At 38.1% G+C, this 18,935-nt stretch overlaps 1 protein-coding gene across 8 annotated transcripts in view; it reads left to right on the top strand.

Moving 5' to 3' along the window:
• Nucleotides 1-18,935, top strand: part of CDC27 (cell division cycle 27) — a 29,081-nt gene that overhangs the window by 6,773 nt on the left and 3,373 nt on the right. For 2 of the 8 annotated variants that reach the window (XM_035895174.1, XM_035895172.1), the window contains exons 4-19: nt 61-186; nt 933-1,030; nt 1,541-1,695; nt 1,803-2,017; nt 2,685-2,799; nt 6,263-6,396; nt 6,837-6,936; nt 7,578-7,785; nt 8,618-8,790; nt 10,116-10,268; nt 11,466-11,674; nt 12,334-12,451; nt 13,555-13,683; nt 15,057-15,131; nt 16,932-17,112; nt 18,124-18,929. In XM_035895174.1, the coding sequence (XP_035751067.1) occupies nt 61-186; nt 933-1,030; nt 1,541-1,695; nt 1,803-2,017; nt 2,685-2,799; nt 6,263-6,396; nt 6,837-6,936; nt 7,578-7,785; nt 8,618-8,790; nt 10,116-10,268; nt 11,466-11,674; nt 12,334-12,451; nt 13,555-13,683; nt 15,057-15,131; nt 16,932-17,112; nt 18,124-18,239 (2,305 nt within the window). In that variant the 3' untranslated portion in view covers nt 18,240-18,929. Of the gene's footprint in view, nt 1-60; nt 187-932; nt 1,031-1,540; nt 1,696-1,802; nt 2,018-2,684; nt 2,800-6,262; nt 6,397-6,836; nt 6,937-7,577; nt 7,786-8,617; nt 8,791-10,115; nt 10,269-11,465; nt 11,675-12,333; nt 12,452-13,554; nt 13,684-15,056; nt 15,132-16,931; nt 17,113-18,123; nt 18,930-18,935 lie in introns of those variants that run through there. The other 6 variants (XM_035895173.1, XM_035895176.1, XM_035895175.1 and 3 more) reach the window with 6 other exon arrangements.

Raw genomic sequence — 18,935 nt, 5'->3', positions numbered from 1 at the left:
CACTGGACTACCAATACTGTGAGCCTTGTAACCCCTTTAAACCTCTTGTTTTTTAAAAAGGCTTGCAGAAGGAGAGCAGATCTTATCTGGTGGAGTGTTGAATAAACAGAAAAGCCATGATGACATTGTTATGGAGTTTGGTGACTCTGCATGCTTTACACTCTCCTTACTGGGACATGTCTACTGGTAATGTTGCTTTTTTGTCTTGTCTAATAAAGCTTGGGGTTTGGGGTTTTGTTTTTTTTAATACCTTTTGGGTTTGTTCTGTATTCCTCCCTAAGAGAAACCCTCAAGGCCTGTTTCTCAGTGTTGCCATTTTGATTTTTCTGTATCTATTTTACAGATGTATAGCTATAACCTTCAAATGCAAGTTTTGAGGACTGCCAGTCAGAATAACAAGTGTTTTGACTAGATACAAGAAAGGTTTCAGTAAATGTGAGCAGATTGAATAGGAATAGTGGAGTTCTTGAATTCTTCCCTAGTATACCTGTTCTCCAAAAAATTTATTTCAGAAGAAGCTATCTTTGTAGCCAAATACTTAGGTGTTCAGTTTAGCCCCTAATTTGCATGTAAAAATATTATCCATAGGTATTTTAAGTGCCTAGAAGGCCATTTGCTAATCAGGTTGCTGTTTGCAAAAAAGAAAAAAAGCTGTTGCAAAAACCAGCTTCTTTCCAAAACAAACATTGTCAAGCTATACTAGTGCTTATGTAAATTTCTTTTGAGGGCTGTGTCTAAGTATCTTTCATCTGTGTCTAAATATGTCAAATAACTTCCAAAGAACTCAATATTACTCTGTGGCTTGAAAAGTGAGGAATGTTGCTGTGACTGTCAGCAAGTTTTTGGTTTTTTCGACTCCTCTCCTGGAAAGCTATCTTGAACAAAAGTGCTGCTCTTAAGTTTCCCTATAAACTGTTACATTCTTTTTGCAGCAAGACAGACCGGCTTGCCAAAGGATCAGAATGTTACCAAAAGAGCCTTAGTTTAAATCCTTTCCTCTGGTCCCCTTTTGAATCGCTATGTGAAATAGGTAAGTCTGCAGAACTGTTTTACTAGTGAAGATATCTTCTACGTTTCTGGTTATGTCAAGCTTTCTGATTTGCAATTGCCAATGTGGCAAGGTTTATTTTGCTCTTTGTTCAGAACTAGCGAGGAAAATGCCAGCAGAATTCTTTGGGAGTAGTTTTGTGAGCAATAATGCATTTAAAATACTTTGCCAATGTTTAGAGCATTTGTCTTGTTTTCTTCCATTTCACTACTTACACATTTTTGGATTCAACAATGCCATATGTTTTCCAACCTACAGTTAGTAGACCCTTAGAAACTATGCTTCTGAGAAACTTAAAAAAGCAAGTCTCTTTTTTTAATCAAAGTGATTGTCCAGGGTTTTGTAGTGAAGAACAACTATGATTTAGTGTAAGTGGAAATAAGAATGCACCCCTTCTAAAATGCTTTATCCCATATCCTCCTTGTTTCAGACTGAGTATTCAGCTTATAGATTCAGGAATAACTCTATTTAAATCTCCTTCCAATCTTTCAGGTGAAAAACCAGACCCTGACCAAACATTTAAATTAACATCTTTACAGAACTTTAGCAGCTGTCTGCCTAACACTTGCACAACATTGCTATCTAATCACAACATATCCCATAGACAGCCCGAGACTGTCCTTATGGAAACGCCACAAGACACAATTGTAAGTTTTGCTAAAATTGTATTTAAAGCAGTCTTTCCAGCTTAACTGAAAAATGCTAATTGGAAACCATGCTGCATGGGTATCTAACAGCTGCCTTCATTTTTCAGGAGTTGAACAGAATCAACCTTGAATCCTCCAATTCAAAATATTCCTCCTTGAACACGGATTCTTCTGTGTCTTACATTGATTCGGCTGTAATTTCACCAGATGCAGTCCCTCTTGGGTCAGGAACTGCCATATTGTCTAAACAGGCTCAAAATAAACCAAAAACTGGGCGGAGTTTACTGGGGGGACCTGCAGCTTTGAGCCCACTAACTCCAAGGTAGGTCCGTGAGAGAGACAATTTCTACTTACAGCTGTGCTGTTGATTAATGTTTGTGATATGAAACAGCATAGTCACACTATCAACATGCTTGTTCATTATAAATAATGCTGCAGAAGCAAAAGCTGAACAACTTCAGTAACTGCTCTTGGTCCTAGTGTTCATTACTTCTGTTTTTTAAACAAGCAGTTGGTATTTTTTATTAGAAGAGAGCTACACTTGATTCAGTATATTGCTTACTGAGATGTTCACAATGGAAAACTCTTGAAAGGAATGTATTTCTGCTCTGAAATAAAGTCTTAAGAGCATTCTTTGAAGAACAGCTCTTTTCTAAAAAGCATGTAAACATGTGCTCTCTCCTGTATGCCATCTTACTTAAACAGCATTATGTTCCAAGCCATTAATACTTGGATGGCCTGTGTCTATTAGTTGTTAATGCAGGCAGGCAAAGAAAGTTCTTTATTTTTCAATTTCAGGAATAAGAATATTTTCTATTAAAGTGCCTTTTATAGATGAGGATATTAAGCTATTAGAGGGTTAACATAAATCAATGAAGTAGTTCTGAAATAAAGTTGGTCATCTGGGTCTTTGTTTTAACTACAGAATCAGGCCAGCTCTCATGGTCTAATGCTCAGACTTTGACCCTTGCTCTTTGTTTTGTTCTCAGCTTTGGAATTTTGCCACTAGAAACCCCAAGCCCTGGAGATGGATCATATTTACAAAACTACACAAACTCCTCTTCTGTAATTGATGTGCCATCCACAGGAGCACCTTCAAAGAAGGTACCTTGCATTCTAGAATGTAATTGCTGTTCTGTGAATTTGACACTGCAGTGTATTTTAAAGAAGAATCCATAATGCAGATAAAAAAAAAACATGGCACAAGAGCTGAATTGTGCTGACAGTGGGGAGAGCCCAACTTATTCACTGTTAACAAAATTTGTTTTGAAAAACAAAGCATGGGAACTGACTGAAGCCTCCTTTAGTTGTGGAAATGGTTTGGGTTAAGTGAGAATTAAATTTATATATAATTTGTCTACAAAGCGTGTATAAAGACATAAAACCCAAACAAACGAAAAACCAACCTCCCCTCCCCTGCTCTTACTAACAATTATTTAACGCAGAAAAATAATGTTGTTCACCAGCTTATGTCTATTTATAGTCTAGTGAGGTTGGGGGGTGCAAGGAGCAGTTTATTTTTAATTTGACTACAACTGGTCAGGTATTTCCCTGAAAAAAACTCTGTAGACCTCTCTGAAATGTTAGTTAAAATCAAATTCATTGTAGAATAGTCTGTTACGTTGAAACAACACTTTCTAAAGCCTTAACTGTTTTTTATATTGAAAGTCGTCTTTTCAGCTATACAAATGAGGCAGCAAGAAAAAAAATACACCATATCTCAAGTAAAGATGTCTTCACTGTAAATATTTTCAGCTTCTGTCACTTCCTTCTGGCTAGCAAAACAGATCTTTTTTTATCAACTTTTATAATGATAAGCAATAGTCTCTTATTTCTAATTAAAACAAGCCCTTTTTCCCCCCACCTGAAATGCATAGGCCTAGCTGGTGTTGCTAGAGGCAACCTGAGGAAGGTGCTGTATCTTCTGTCCACCTGCCACCAGAGAGGAATGTACAAACTCTGATGCTTCTAAACAATGAAGGGTTCATAACTTTTCAGTATGCAAGGTGGAGTCTGAAGACAGTCTGAACTTGGAATTTTCACTTTAAGTTTTTTTAAATTAATGTATTTTCAGGGTTGACTTAAAATAATCCTAGAAGCCTCAAATGAGTTGAGGCTACTACTTTCTTGCAAGCAGTTCTTGAACTCTAGTTTACAGATGGGAGTAATCAAAATACTGCTGGTGGTCCGTGAAGGGCTGACTCATAGAAGGGTGCTGTTTCACTTGGCTACATCTTGTGTAGAGAAAACTAAAATTTGTCTTTTTTTACTCTGTAAGAAACTGCCATAGTTGCCATAGGGATAAATGAGAGAGGAAATGTTGGTGACAGTTGAAGAACCATTTGTTCCTTTCTAAAAACAAAAAACCTGAGGACTTTTCCTTGCTTTTTTAGTAAATCTAGAAGTTGCATGAGGGATGCTAGTGTTTTATAGATGGCAAACTCTTTTAAAGTAAAGCTCAGTGCAAGCATTGTGTTGAATTCCTCAAAAAGTAGAACTTTAATTTCCACATTTGATGCTTTGAACAAATCAGTTGGTGCTCAGCTTGCTGTGCCTTTCTGCAAGTGAAATTTGGGAGCTGTTTAAAAACTGTCTTCTCATTGGCCCAATATGTAAAAGAATAAAAGCCAATAAGCAGATAACTTTTTTTTTTTCTTCCTTTGGATGGTGTTCTGAAGCCTGTGTCTGGGAACCCTGGAATCTCATTGCATGAGCCATTATGGTATCCTGTCTCTAGACATTTCATTAGTGCAACAGTTCTCTTAGTCCTGCTTTTTTTTCTGCCTTTGTTCTGTTGGGGTTGGACTGTGCTAAAACAGTCTGCTAGAAGTATGCTTCATATGGCTAATCCAATTCCCATCCTGTAGTTGCTGAGGACCAACCAGTTTTCCATGGTATAGTTGAAAACACTGGCTTGTGGTGGATTGTGCACATGTAGGAAGGTAAATTGTCATGAGTCTGAAAAATTGAAAAAGTTAGCAAAGCACAGCTCTTCAGTGCAGTACTCACCTGCATCTAATCTCAGGTGTGTACTACATGATAGATGAAAAGCTTTGGGGAATCAAGTCATAGCTGCTGCTTTGTTGCTTTGCTAGGAATGGCACAAGAGCACCTAGGTGTAAATTTCATTAATCCATGCATATGCTTTCTGCCTAGACGCATATGTGCTACTACCTGAACACAAGTATTTAATACGTTTTAGTAAAGAGCTTGGAATTCTGATGCATGCCTTGTCCAATGCAAATAATTACTTGGCCAGTTTCACTTCTGCTCTTCAAGTTACCAAGGTAGAAAAGGCTTAGTGTAGCTGTGGCTAGAATGTGCATGACTTGGCAGCAGCAGTTGCCTAGGAGACACTTTGGTAAATGAATGAAACATTAGGATGAATCCAAAGACTTCCTGTCTGAGTGGGCAAGCATGCTTGCCAGCTGCCTAAACTGTCCTCTGATAACAAAGAAACTGAGAAGGGAAGGACAAAGCATTAGAAGTCAGATAATGCGTAAACTGGTGTTGCTTGTGCTGTCATTGATTCCACTTCTGAGTTCTGGTGTCTTAAAGAACATCTCTTCCAAAACAGCTGTCAGAGTGGAATGTTAGTGTCCCTGGAGTGGGCAGAAAGATAGGATTTAAGCTTTCTTTAAAAGGCAGGGAGGGGAGGACCTGTTCTGAATCTTTTATAGGAAGACTACACATCAGACAATGCATTCTATTTGAACTTGTTCCTTAGGTCTCGGATTCAGTCAGGGTATCACAGCTCTTAAGTTCCCATACTTCAGCTGTTCCAGGGTAGGCATTAAAGTGCACATTTTAGCTCTCTTAAAATGTGTGAGGATATAAGACAGTGTTTTGGTGCTAAGTCATGTTACATGCTTGTAACGTGGCAAAAAAAAGTACAAAAATGTGCATGGGCACACAAAGCGTTGCTCAACTGATGTGTAGTAACTTGCTGCTCCTTGTTAACTTGACTGTAGGTATCTGTCTATTAACCTTCTATGCTGCATGATGCAGGTCCCCTTTTGATGAAGTAGTTTATTTCTGCATCTACTTGAAAGGCTCTGCAGTAATGATTTAATCTGTGAAATACTGATTTATGTTATGAACAGGTATGCTAAACAGGGGAGCAGCAGGGTCAGATGTTGTACAGTGAGCACCTCAATGAGCATTCATGGTGAATGGTTTCTGGATGCGATTGTAATATGATAATTCAAAAATCTTTTTCTTTCTGTGGTTGTTTTTTTGTACAACTTTCTGTGGAGAAGGAACTTTAAATACGACATCTTTTCATTCTCTTATTTTTGCACAAACATCTTAATATACAGTTTCTTGCCACTAGATGGAGATTTTATATCTTTCAAATAATGTGCATGGAGTTGGTAATCTCTGTTACTGGTAGAAAGAGAAATGGTTTTGATGGGTGTGCCTTGGAGGGGGAGCCTCACCCTTTATTGAAAGAATCTATATCTATCCTGTATTTATGATCTTTTGTGCAGTGTTTGGTAGGCAGAATGGATTTGGTTCAATATAGCAGAGACTGAGACTTCTTAGCGACATAATAACAAACCTGTAGAAACTTTGTGTTATGCAGACTGTCAGCAGGATAAGCCAAGCTGGAACAAAGTCTGTCTTCTCACAGAGCGGAAATAGCCGGGAAGTCACTCCAATTCTTGTTGCACAAACACAAAGCTCTGGACCACAAACAAGGTAGGGGAAAGAAACAAAAAAAAATCATCTTGGTATTACCTTTTGCATCTCCTTTCTTGAAGGAATTTGGTGCTTTATTTGCCCAACCTGTGTGGGTATTCTGCAGAATTCCTCTTTGGATGAGGAAGAAGTGTATTTTCTGTTAGGTAAAATAACTTCAGTGGATAAGTAGGAAGCTTGTGCGTGGTGGTTGGTCTGTTTGTTTTAAATCTGCTTTGCAGTTATACCATAGACCATCAATAAATGAAAAAGTAGCTGGAAAGAAATTCTACTCATGTTCTTAACATGCAGAGGTAAATTTTTTTTTTTTAATCCCTTGAAATCACAGTGGGAATATCTGTGCTATAGTACTTGAGCATTTTTGTTTAAAACAGATAAAAGCTGTTTTTATTAAAAATGGAGTAAAGAACTTTCATTTTTAATGTGCTGTTGGTTTTCAGTACAACACCTCAGGTATTGAGCCCAACAATTGCTGCTCCACCAAATGCGCTGCCTCGAAGAAGCTCTCGCCTATTTACTAGTGATAGCTCTACAACAAAGGTAACAAACTTTGCAAACTTGTGCATTTCTTACCCATGCCGCTGTACTGACTAATCACTTCCCCATATGCATAGCAATTCCAGCAGCTAATGAGCAGAACTTATGAAATATCTGACTGTACAAAACATGTCATGATGCCATAATGTGTTATTTTAAGCTCTCAAGTGCTGAACTAAAATAGTCGGAAGAAGAGTATCACGAACAAAACCAAAGATACCTGCTGGGTTGACAAATGCAGTGGTGCTGCTAGCTGTCAACCCATTTGAAAAGAGGTTGTGTTGTTCAGATATATTTATTGAAGAATTCATTGTGAGCGGATACTTACCACCCCCCCACCCCCAAACCAAATTATTTTCATATCTGTGTTCTGCTCTTCAAACAATGGAGCAGAACACCAAAGTGCAAATGCTCATGGACTGTGGTTGGGCAATGTGAATGTTTGTTGTTTAAAAATTAACTTCATCTAATGTTTAGTAGTTATTAGATGCCTGTATACTTAAGTTTAAAAGTCAAATGGCTGGGCATGGTTGTTAAAGCTGCAAAGAAGTATAAATATAATTTTACACAACTCACTTTCAAGTTTAGTTCTTTGATTTAAAAGACTTTTTTTTTTGTATGTAACTTGATCTTCTTACTTGCAGGAAAATAGCAAAAAACTAAAAATGAAGTTTCCACCTAAGATGCCAAACAGAAAAACCAAAAGTAAAACAAATAAGGGAGGAATAGCTCAACCAAACTTAAATGACGGTTTGGAAATTACCAAATTGGACTCTTCCATCATTTCAGAAGGGAAAATTTCCACTGTTGCACCACAGATCCAGGCTTTTACGCTACAGAAGGCAGCAGCAGGTCTGTTTGAACACTGTTGGGACTGTAGTAGAGTAAAACTTAATATATTTATGTTTTAATGTTGAAGTAAAAAAATCGTTGCTCAAGTGTTTGCTGCTTTCTTATTTCAGTTAGCCTGCAGCTATCACCTTTGTATAATTATGAAAACGGATTGAATTCAATATCTTCTAGTTAACTTACAAAGAACATGTGAAGAAGCATGAAAAGTGGCTAGTTGTAAGCAGCTATATCTTGCAAGCTCTGATCCTTATATTAATGATTAAAATATTTTCAGGCAAGATCCTTGGAAACTGATTCAAAGGACTGAGGAACCCAGTCATCTTCCCTCAAAATTGGGTTTATGTAGTCTGTTCTCCCTTTGCATTTCCCATTTGTTTAAAAACAAGTCTTTGTTCAGATTGTCAGAAATCCTGGACACACCGCTGAATTCATCTCTTCTGGCTCAATAGTGTTTCCAGGCAGCAAGAAGATGTATCCATGGATACCAGGCATGGAAACTGTTCAGACCTAACAAAATGTTTGAGTAGCTGCTGTAAATGCAAAACTCCAGTTGCCCTGAACTTCAGAGTTTCTCTGTTCCTGAGCATTCTGTTGCTGGCTTAAGAAGTTGTTACTATCTGACTTCCATTACAAAGGTTGATGTTTCAAATATGCTGAAATTAAGAGCATGTAAGCCTGTGTTTGGGAACTCCCCAAAGATTTTTCATAAGCAAATTCAGTAGCAGTGCCTGCCACAATGAAGAGCTTATGGGATTAGCAGTTTCAAGTAAATAAGTCTCAGCTCTCTTTTTTTCTTTCCCCCCCACTTTTATTTATTGTATTTTTCTCCTAGAAGGTTTGATGAGCCTTCTTCGTGACATGGGAAAAGGTTATTTAGCCTTGTGTTCATACAACTGCAAAGAAGCGATAAATATTTTAAGCCATTTGCCATCCCACCACTACAACACTGGCTGGGTGCTGTGCCAAATTGGGAGAGCTTACTTCGAACTTGCAGAATATATGCAGGTAGGAACTGTGTCGGTTGGTTCTTAGTCTATTCACTTTTGTTTTGCGTAGCTTTGCACAAAACCTGTGGACTTCCTGCAAAAGCTATGGGAGGTTTACAGCTGAGATAATTGTATAAACATAAAAGTTATACCTGGAATGGATTTGATCTTGAATCTGCATCAGTAGTCATTGAGCTTTCCTGAAGAGGCTGAGTTTACACTTCAGTTTTCTTTTAATGTTATTTCCTCTTGCATTCAACCATTGGGGTCTTCTCCCTGTCTTCACCTATGTCTGTGGTGATGTAATTGTTTGTACTGCAATGTTGTAAATCAGATCACTGAAACACTTTGAGTTCTAAAACCAAAAACTTCTCTTGCCCTTATTAGCTAACGCAGATCATATCAATGACTTAGTTTCCTTTGTAGCCTCAGAAATGACAGCATTGGCACAGCTGAGGTCATGTCAAACTGCTTCAGAAACAGAAGCAAGCAGTTAAGGGTAATCCAACAGTTTAAATCTCCTTGATTCAAGACAGCTGATGTGTGTTCCCTCAGAAGTTTTTAAAACACTTGTTGACAGACTGTGTGCGGGAGACAAATGCAGTAGGTTTCAGAAGCGGTTTTTAAACTGTGTACACAGTCTGATTAGAGATGGAGCACACTGTGGTTCTTAAGAGTTCATTTTGAAAACTGAGGCTACAGACCCTAATGGTTTCCTAAAGCTAGGCTTCTTCCCTTGTTGTTGCTTTTAGTGTTGTAACCTGGAACTTAAGTTTATGAAATAGATGTCTACGTCAGAAAGACTTCATTAGTCAACTCTTGATAAGAAGCATAGCTGTCTCAAATGAAAGTAAAGCACATATGTGTTGTCACATCGTTGTGCATGCTCCCCATCCCTCCATCAGCTGTGCTTACACCAGTGATTGTCATGTTGCCTTTTGCCTGGTAATTATTATGCACAATGTCTGGAGGGGTGTGGCACCTAGTATGAATGTAATACCTGTCATCTGTTAGAAATGTTAATAATCATGACTGGCCCAAAAAAGCATGCTACACTTCTGATTTTTGTGGGTAACTTTTTTGCCTTGCTTGTGTGCTGTGATAGAAACAGTAATGAAATCTGAGTGAGCAGTAGGGAGGGCTGGCTGCATTTCTGCTGGCGTAACTGTATTGAGGTAGAGTCGCTTCCGTTACCTGAAGGGGAACTTACAGACCTTGTAGCTCCGTGTAGGACAGTTACAAAGCAAAGAGGGTTCTCAGTCTGGACATGTGAGGCTCCTAACCTTGACCTCTGTGCTGTACTTTGGTGGGTGGAATTTTTTTAAGTTTAATTTCTGTTCTTAGGCTGAGAGAATATTTTCAGAAGTAAGGAGGATTGAAAACTACAGAGTAGAAGGCATGGAGATTTATTCAACGACGTTGTGGCATCTGCAGAAAGACGTTGCTCTCTCAGTTCTTTCAAAGGATCTGACAGACATGGATAAAAACTCACCAGAGGTATAAAGTCCTGTGGTCTTGAATGAGGCGAGAGTAACTGTATGTAGCAAAATCAATGATTTGGAACAAAGCTCTGAGCTCTAATCTAGTTTGGGTATATTCTTCTGTGAAAACTGGGGAGGGAGGTGGCAGGATTGTCTGTCGAACTGATGATGCCTGAAATGGCTTCTTAGAATTAGAATATTAGCTTACATGGAACAGGTTGCAACCTTTTATCTGTTAATGGTTATTTAAATTTGCGTTGCTACTGTTCATCCTGGAAGATGAGTGAGTTAGTCACTCCTACTGCTGCCAGTACGCAAAGATAAGGAATACCTTTTTCCTGTACCACATTTGAATTTGTGTAGTTAATTCACTGGCACTTAAAACATATTTGCTCTAGAATTAATTTTCAGACATCATGTTACACATTTTTATGCCAAAGTCAATTAAACTGCAGAGTGTATGGTAATATAAAGTCATGATATGCAAAAAGCCAGACATCTTTTAATGGGTGCCACAATAAAAGTAATAGATGCGTACGTTTATAAATTTGTTAACAGAGTTGAGAATACTGTAGATTACATTGGGAACTTTTTTTTTTGTTGGAGGAGAGAATCCTGTTGATGTCTTGTTAGCTTGTCTAATAGTAGAAAAATCAAAACCAATGAAGCAGTTGGTAGTTGTAGTAAGATAGTCTGGAGAGAAGAAAATGCAGATTGTAATACAAGGAGTGGAGAACAGTTACGCAATTTGGCAGTGATTCTAAAAATTTGGGAAAGCAAGGGACTCTGGGCTCTGATGCTAAAATTGTTGCTCTGCAGATTTCCACATTTGTCAGAGGGAGCTGAAGAGTGGAAGTGAATGTACCGTCTCCCCCTTCATGATTCTTAAACATCTTAGATGTTTTTTGTCTAGCCTCTTCAACAGCTTCAAAAGCTTTAGTCATTAGTCATCAAAGTATCCAGTTGGCACAAACTTGATGTGTGTCTTTAGATTCATGATTACTATATTTCAGCTTGTCCAGCTGATAGATGTATTTAGGCCTTTGTGCCTCTCAGGAGTGAGACTTAACTGTTTTATTATTGTTGGTTTTTTTAATCTAGGAGGAAGTTGTATATAGTTATATAAATTGGTATGGAAAAAAATCTGTTCAGCTCACCTTAGTCACTCTGCGTTGTAAAAAGTGTGCTAATTTTGCATTGCTGTTTTTACTAGGCATGGTGTGCTGCAGGAAACTGTTTCAGCTTGCAACGAGAGCATGACATTGCAATCAAGTTCTTCCAGAGAGCCATTCAAGTTGATCCAAACTATGCTTATGCGTACACCCTGTTGGGGCATGAATTTGTGTTAACGGAAGAACTGGACAAAGCATTAGCTTGTTTTAGAAATGCAATCAGAGTCAATCCTAGACACTATAATGCATGGTAAGTTTTGCTTCGTCCCCCTCCTATTCCATGTGATACAGAACTCCTTTTGCAGAAATAACTTCCAGATGCTGCCACTGCTATTGTTTCACTACTGCTCTTCTCTCTGAGAAGAGAGCAAAGCTACTTCCGCAGAAGATGCGGCCCTTGTCTGTTTGTTAAACAGTTATTTCCACGAGGAGGGCAAAAAAAATGGAGCTTTTTTGGTTTCTATAGATCTTCTTGACTATGTTACCAGATACTGTGATCTTCTGTGCAGCACTCCTCATGCATCTAGTTGATCTTCATTTGCAGCTGAAGAGATGAGAGATGACCCTAGGATACAGTTAGCTTCTTACAGCTTTTTCTGTGGAAAAAAAATATGTAAAGCAGTAATAGTTAGATCTGCTAGTGTAAGTCACTTAGTCTTGAGAAACTTCTGTATGCTTTTCGCTTTGTTTAGCCAGTCTTCCTGTGTATTGGATATCAATTCTTCAAACTGCACAATTGAGCAAAAAAAACAAGATAATTTTAGACACAGCTCTTCCCCACAAGAAATCACTTCCTGTCCTGGATGGGGTGGCAAGTCTATAGACTGTTTCTGCCAGGTCATATTCACTGAGGAAGACTAGTTTGATTAGAATACAGCCTTACTTACAGAATTGTTTTTTTGCTTGCAGGTATGGGTTGGGTATGATTTATTACAAACAGGAAAAATTCAGTCTAGCAGAAATGCATTTCCAGAAAGCACTTGATATCAATCCTCAGAGCTCTGTCTTACTGTGTCACATTGGAGTAGTAAGTAGATTGCACTTAACTCTATCCTTGTTTTTTAATCTGCTTCTGTACTTTGTTTGCAGTAAGAAAGTAATTCTGAATTTTTTTTTAGCAAAAACCCTCCCAAGTTCAGAGTACCTATTGGAGGATCTTAAGTGCCATATGAATGAATAACCACAGGATTAACGTGTCAGAAAAGAAACCCTCCTCTCTCTCCAAACTACTTCTAGCCAGTAATGAAATTATACTGTCAGTTCATGTTTGTGAGTCAGCTAAAATAGTAGTGATATGAAAATCAAGACTGTACGCAGATATTAATGTGAACAGAGTATTTCTAGAGATTTTTTTTTATACTTAATTATGTGGGTTTCTTATTAATAAGAAATTATGTGGGTTTTAACTGCTATTGCATGCATTTGGACCAGCACTTCCAGTTCTATAAAGTGCTAAGGCATGCATCTAGCCTTTCAGTGTGCAGTGTCTTTGTCCTGGCTGTATGTCCACATTGCCTTTGTCCCAGTCACTTGCAGATGTGACAACTTGCTGCTTAGGCCACTTTATGCCAGGCTAAGTTTAAGTAGCAGGCAGCTGCTTCCACCACCGTCTGTTCAATTAAATTTACAGGGCTATTTGAAAAGTTAGTCGCTTATCCATCTGCTGCTGCAGTTCTTAAAAAAACATTAGCCTTATTCTATTGAATGCTTATGAAGTTGGACAGCAGTTCTCAGATATTTGTGATGGTGCCTTAAGGCTGTGAGTGTGATGGATTCATTCGATGCCTGCTGGCATTCATTTGCCTTCGAAGTGGCAGCAAAGCTGTGTCAAATTCTACAGGGTTAGTGGCTGCTTCTAATGTGTATATATAGAGAGAAAGGCATTGAGTTCACTCCTGGCCAAAGGTTAAATAAGCCATTGGGTGGGGAGAATGTTTTGAGGTGGAGGCGAGGTGAGGTGAAGTTTTCTTCCTGTAAGAAAGCTTGTTAAGACTTGAACAATTTTTTTTTTTTTTTTTTTTTTTTTTCCAAAGGAACAAATTGCAAGTAAATGTAGTCAAATGGATTTGTCCTTGGCTGGCAGATGAGCTGTTGTTTGCCTTTTAAAATTGTTTTCTCTTTCTGTAATAGGTCCAGCATGCACTGAAAAAATCTGAAAAGGCTTTGGATACTTTAAACAAAGCTATTAACATTGACCCCAAGAACCCCCTATGCAAATTCCATAGAGCTTCTGTATTATTTGCAAATGAAAAATACAAGGTAAGATCTGGTACATGTAGACAACCTTAAGTGATCTTTAAATTGCTGTAGCTAGGAATGGGGATGCACTGAAAGCTAAATGTTTACAGAGTAATACTGGGTAGCATCAGGGCTTGCAGGAAGAGCCTGGGACGTTGGCCTGTCTTGAAGAGGCTAACATGAAGTGTTTACTTTGACAAGTGCCACCTTTGCCAAGGGAGCTATGTTCAATTTTTTGATGGTTATAAAATCTGGGGCCAAGAGGTGATGCTTTTTTAATTGTTATTATTTTATTTTAGTTTGACTCTAGAAAAAGAAAAGGAGGAAGGGGAAATCATTGCAGCCGTCACCAACATGTGGCTGTATTTTTCACAAGTTTATCCTAAATTACTAAAAAAAGGCTCATCAAACTGCCACATAACCAGTTACAGCTATAAGGACTAGCTAATTCAAAGGCCATTGTTATTGAGTGAAAAATAAGCAGCTAGGCAATTTTGGTCTGATCCCTTGCTGACCTGTACCCTGTTCAGAATGAGTGAAGATCTTCCTGTTTTCCCAGTGACTGTTGTCCTCTGGATGTTTTTTGGCCACAGAAGACAAGCTGCAGTCTGGTTTTTGAAACGTTGCTTCAGAAATGTGCGTGCACATCTAGAGGGAAAACTTTACTTAGAACTTTTTTAAATTCATAACTGAACCAATTAAATACAATAAATACAAGAGGGGAAAAAAAAAAAATCTAATTGTCCACTGTCTTACTGCCCCTGAGCTAGTGAAGGAACTTGTAGACCATGATGAAGTGATGTTTTAGGAAATAGAACTCTTCTTTATCAGGCTGAGACTTGTACGCTGTTCACATAAACTACATAAAACTTAATGAAATGTTTTGGTTTCTAGCACCAGTCATAAATTTGGCTAGTGTTAGGCAAACAGAAGTGTAAACCTACATTTATTTATATAGTAAGTCCTAACTTGAAGTTGTCTTCACGTGAATAAATTTTAGAGGGTTGAATGGAACTTTTTATAACTAAAATCAATGTTTATTTCTCACTGCAGACTTAAATATTTTTAGGCAGAATTTCTTAATAATGCCATGTTACTGTCACAGCAGAATAAACTGCTACAGGCAACAATTATTTTAAAAGTAGAAGTTTCACTAAATATTTTGGACATCAAATGCCTACTGTAAACAGTCGTCACTTGTAAAAGCCCACAGATAGATACGTGTCTAAAACCAGAACCTTTCAAAAGCATAGGCTTGAGAGCAGTACATCCAGCACAAAATATTTCTATATTCTTACTTTTTCAGAAGCTAAGTCACAGTGTAGTGATGTCATAACTGGTTGCAGATTGCTAGCTTGTACTTCTAAGCTATTTTTTTTTTTCTTCCTTTTCAGTCTGCTTTACAAGAACTTGAAGAACTGAAACAGATTGTTCCCAAAGAGTCTCTTGTTTACTTTTTAATAGGAAAGGTAGGTAAAACTTAACTGTGATCATAAGTTGTTCGGTTTCCTTTGTTGCAGAAATGTATGCCTGATGAGAAATTTTGATGCCTGATATTAAGCTGCTTTCATTTGGAGCAGTATTCTAAAAATTCCCAAAGTTTTAAATAAGGCTTACTGCTCACAGCTGCCTTATGTATCAGCTTTTAAATGCAAAAGACAGTTATTACTGGAGCAGCCTTCAGCTGTCTTTAAAACAAACCAAGAAAAAATAACCCAAGCCAGTGTTATTCTTTGCCTGCTTTGATTTCACTACTGTCAGCTTGAAAGATAATGAATTTTTAAAAAGCAAGAAATTGATCCTGATAAAGATACTTCACTGAAAAGAGATAACAGTGGTTATACACACAGCCATGTATCTTTCCCTGAAAATGAACTCTGTCAAGGCTTGATTCAGTGTGATAGCAATGATGTGATCAGTGGAAATCCTTAAAATTTTGAGGGATAGTCCATCCATCAGTCAGCAGAGTTGGTTATTTGTGTGTATAGCTATTAAAATATTGAATCACATTCTAATGCATTGTCAGAAATGCTGAACAAGGAATAACTGTACAATACGGCCTCAATGTCCTTTTCAGCTGACAGCCTCCCCAAGAGAGTTGTAGAAGGTTATCAGTTTGAAAGAAGAGTCTAATGAGGCTAATAGGGTAGGCTAGCACAGGAAAGTATATGACTAATTTGTCAGCTGTGTTTACATTCCAACCTTCTTTGTGTTTAAAATCCTCCTTCTTCACCATCTTCTCTGCTAATGGGCTTTAAATAAGTTCTGCAACTTCCTTCTGTGGGGTGCGTGTTCACTAGGAAGCAACAAGGCAAACTTACCTCTAGCACAATACTAGGTAACTTTTAATCAGCAAGACTTTTTTTTTTTTTTTTTTTAAACTGGAGAGAGGTAAAAGGATTTGTGCTGAAATATGTTGACTTCTATTTGTCCAGGAATAGCTGGGCCTCTAAATTGACATTAGAGTTGCTGTGTCTTGACAAACTTAAGTACTTTCACTGTTTAAATGCTTAATGCAGATAAATTACTTACTCATCTGTCCTTAATGATAAGGAGAGCTTCGGTGCAAGTCATGGTGACAAAGAAGGCAAAATATGGGCTGGATTCTGAAATGCAGTGTAGTCTTGAAAATGTGGCCATTCAGTTTAGCAGGGTAAGCTAGGTGTCACTTAATGTCACTTTCTCTACCTGCCAATGACAGTTAAAATGCCACTTGAGGTTGTAAGAATGGCTGTGCTGGCTCAGATCAAAAATCTGTCTAACCATGTATATCCTGCCTTTGCTAGTCCTCAATATGAGAGCTGGAGGGAAGAGTATAAGATTAATGTGTGCATGTGGTGATACTTCCCCAGACTTTTCTCTGGGCCTCTGACATTAAAAGTCTCAGACTTTGGACTTTTCCTGAGCCACAAGTAGATTTGGGGTTACAGTGACTCAAGAAATTGAAAATGGGGAGGGGGTAAGACAAAACAAAACGTCTACAGTAATAGCTTTTACACCACCCTGCTGCAGAGTTCCAAAGCTTAAATTTATATCTGAAGATCCTTATGTTTTTGAATCTGTCAGCTGCTAATTTAGCTTTAATTTTTTTTGAGTCTTAAATAGAAACACTTGCTCACTCTTTCTATGCATATGTTGTTTCCCTTGGGACTTGCCTACCCTTTGTTGCTTTTCATAATTTATCAATTAACTGTGGCTTAGTATGTTTGTTATCCAAACCTTAAAGTAGCAACTTCATGTAAATGTAGCCTTTTATGCTTTTATTTTAGGTTTATAAAAAATTGGGTCAAACGCATTTAGCCCTAATGAATTTCTCATGGGCAATGGACTTAGATCCCAAAGGAGCCAATAACCAGATTAAAGAGGCCATTGATAAACGTTACCTTCCAGATGACGAGGAACCAATAACTCAAGAAGAGCAAATCAGTGAATGTTACCCCTATGAATCAGGTTTGTATTTCCAACCCTTTGTCATTCAAGGAAGTATTGCCACTTAGGTGGTAGAAAGAATCCCAGGTTTAATAAGTGAAACATACTGCTCAGTCTTGCTGCTTGGTAAGTAAGAACTCCAGAGGCTCTTCATTCAGAAGAATGCATTCATGCTTCCTACAGTAATTATGAAATAAAGGGTTGTGACATTTCTTTAGAATCTGTAGACGGAGTAGGACAGAGATAATGACTCCTGTAAAATCATACAAATCGTGGTTGGCTAATAGTATCCTAGGACAGCAAGCCGAGCTGTTCCCAGAGCTGCAAATCTACCTTCATAGGAGCGTGAAATCTCTCAAGGTAACTGAAAGCATTGGAACGGGCTGCCCAGGCAAGTGCTCGAGTCCCCGTCCCTGGGGTTATTTAGAAGACTGGTAGACGTGGTGCTTAGGGACGTGGTTTAGTGGTGGAATGGCAGTGTTAGGTTAATGGTTGGACTTGATGATTTTAAAGGTCTTTCACAACCTAAACAATTCTATGATTCTATGAATGACAACTCTGTAGAGGCTTTGTCGAAAGTTAAACTGGATGTTGGGTAAAAATACTTGGTCTGCTAAACATAAAAGGTAGATTTTGATAAAAGTCATGGAAGCAGTTTCATTTTAGTAAAGAGAAAATAAAATACTCCCATTATGCTACTTGGCAATAATCCACAAGGAGGGGTGTCCTGGGTTTCTCTTCTCTCTAACTTTTTATTATGAGCTTAAATTCTACGAAGCATGGGTAGCTCTGTGAAGTGTGGATAGTCGTAAATATTGAGCTCTCTGATGCAAACTGAAATTGTGATAAAAAATAAATACTAATAAGCAATTTAATTCTTCTCCAAAGAAGATGATATATCAGGTTTTGAATTCCTATTAATAGGTGTATGCTATGTTCTGCAATTCTAAATCCTCAACTGAAAAAGTTGTCACACTTTCCTTACTGTGTATCACATTGATTTTTTTTTTTTTTTATTGATTCTGTGTACAGTGTGCTTTTTAGTACTGGAAATTTACCCTGCGCTGCACTTCATGGAGAAGCAAGAGTTTTTCTCACCCTGCTATTGCAGTTGGGCTGACTTAGAATGCTGGTTCGCTGGGGGCTGAGCATGTTTCTGACCAGAAGATGGAGGCAGAGTACTTGAACTGCTGAGTGATGCCTAAGCAGTACCAAAAAAAACCAAAACCCAACACCATGCCTCAAAACAGACAGACAAAACAACCCTATGCACACACAAAAATACCCGCAAAATCAAAACCAACAAAAAAAAAAAATAACAAAACCCCCCCCCCCCCCCCCCAACAACTTAATCTGCCCAATAACCGTAAACAAAATAAAACAGTGTTAGGCTGCGTGTAAGCAGTCTGGTTTCCCTGGCTGTGCAGATAAATTGTAGAAGAGTTTCACAGTCTCAGTCGAATAACTCTTTAACTTATCTCGTGTACCTTAAAAGTAAATTAAGGTAGTACTGGGGGCAGGGGGGAATTGGTTTTAATATATTGGCTAGTGTAAGCCATTTTGTACATTAAATTGCCTAGCATGGGACTGGCTGTGTCTATTGTACGAAACTTGTAAAGTGCTTGCATTAAAGCAATACAAAGAATCTCTGTTTTTCCACATGAAGGAACTTGGGTATTTGGAAATTTGCGATTAATATGCTAAATTGTACTATGGAAAGCAGACTCAAGTCGCATTCCTGTGTGTGAAGAACAACCATATCTAGATATTTACCTTTGTTCTAATTCTAACAAGTATAGGAGTTGGATATCTAAGGGTAGCCTGTCAGTATGTGCACGTTTATC

Source organism: Egretta garzetta, unplaced genomic scaffold (genome assembly GCF_000687185.1).
Source record: "Egretta garzetta isolate BGI_Z169 unplaced genomic scaffold, ASM68718v1 scaffold385, whole genome shotgun sequence".
In the NCBI taxonomy this organism is placed as follows: Eukaryota; Metazoa; Chordata; class Aves; order Pelecaniformes; family Ardeidae; genus Egretta; species Egretta garzetta.
This window is presented reverse-complemented; position numbering and strand designations above follow the sequence as displayed.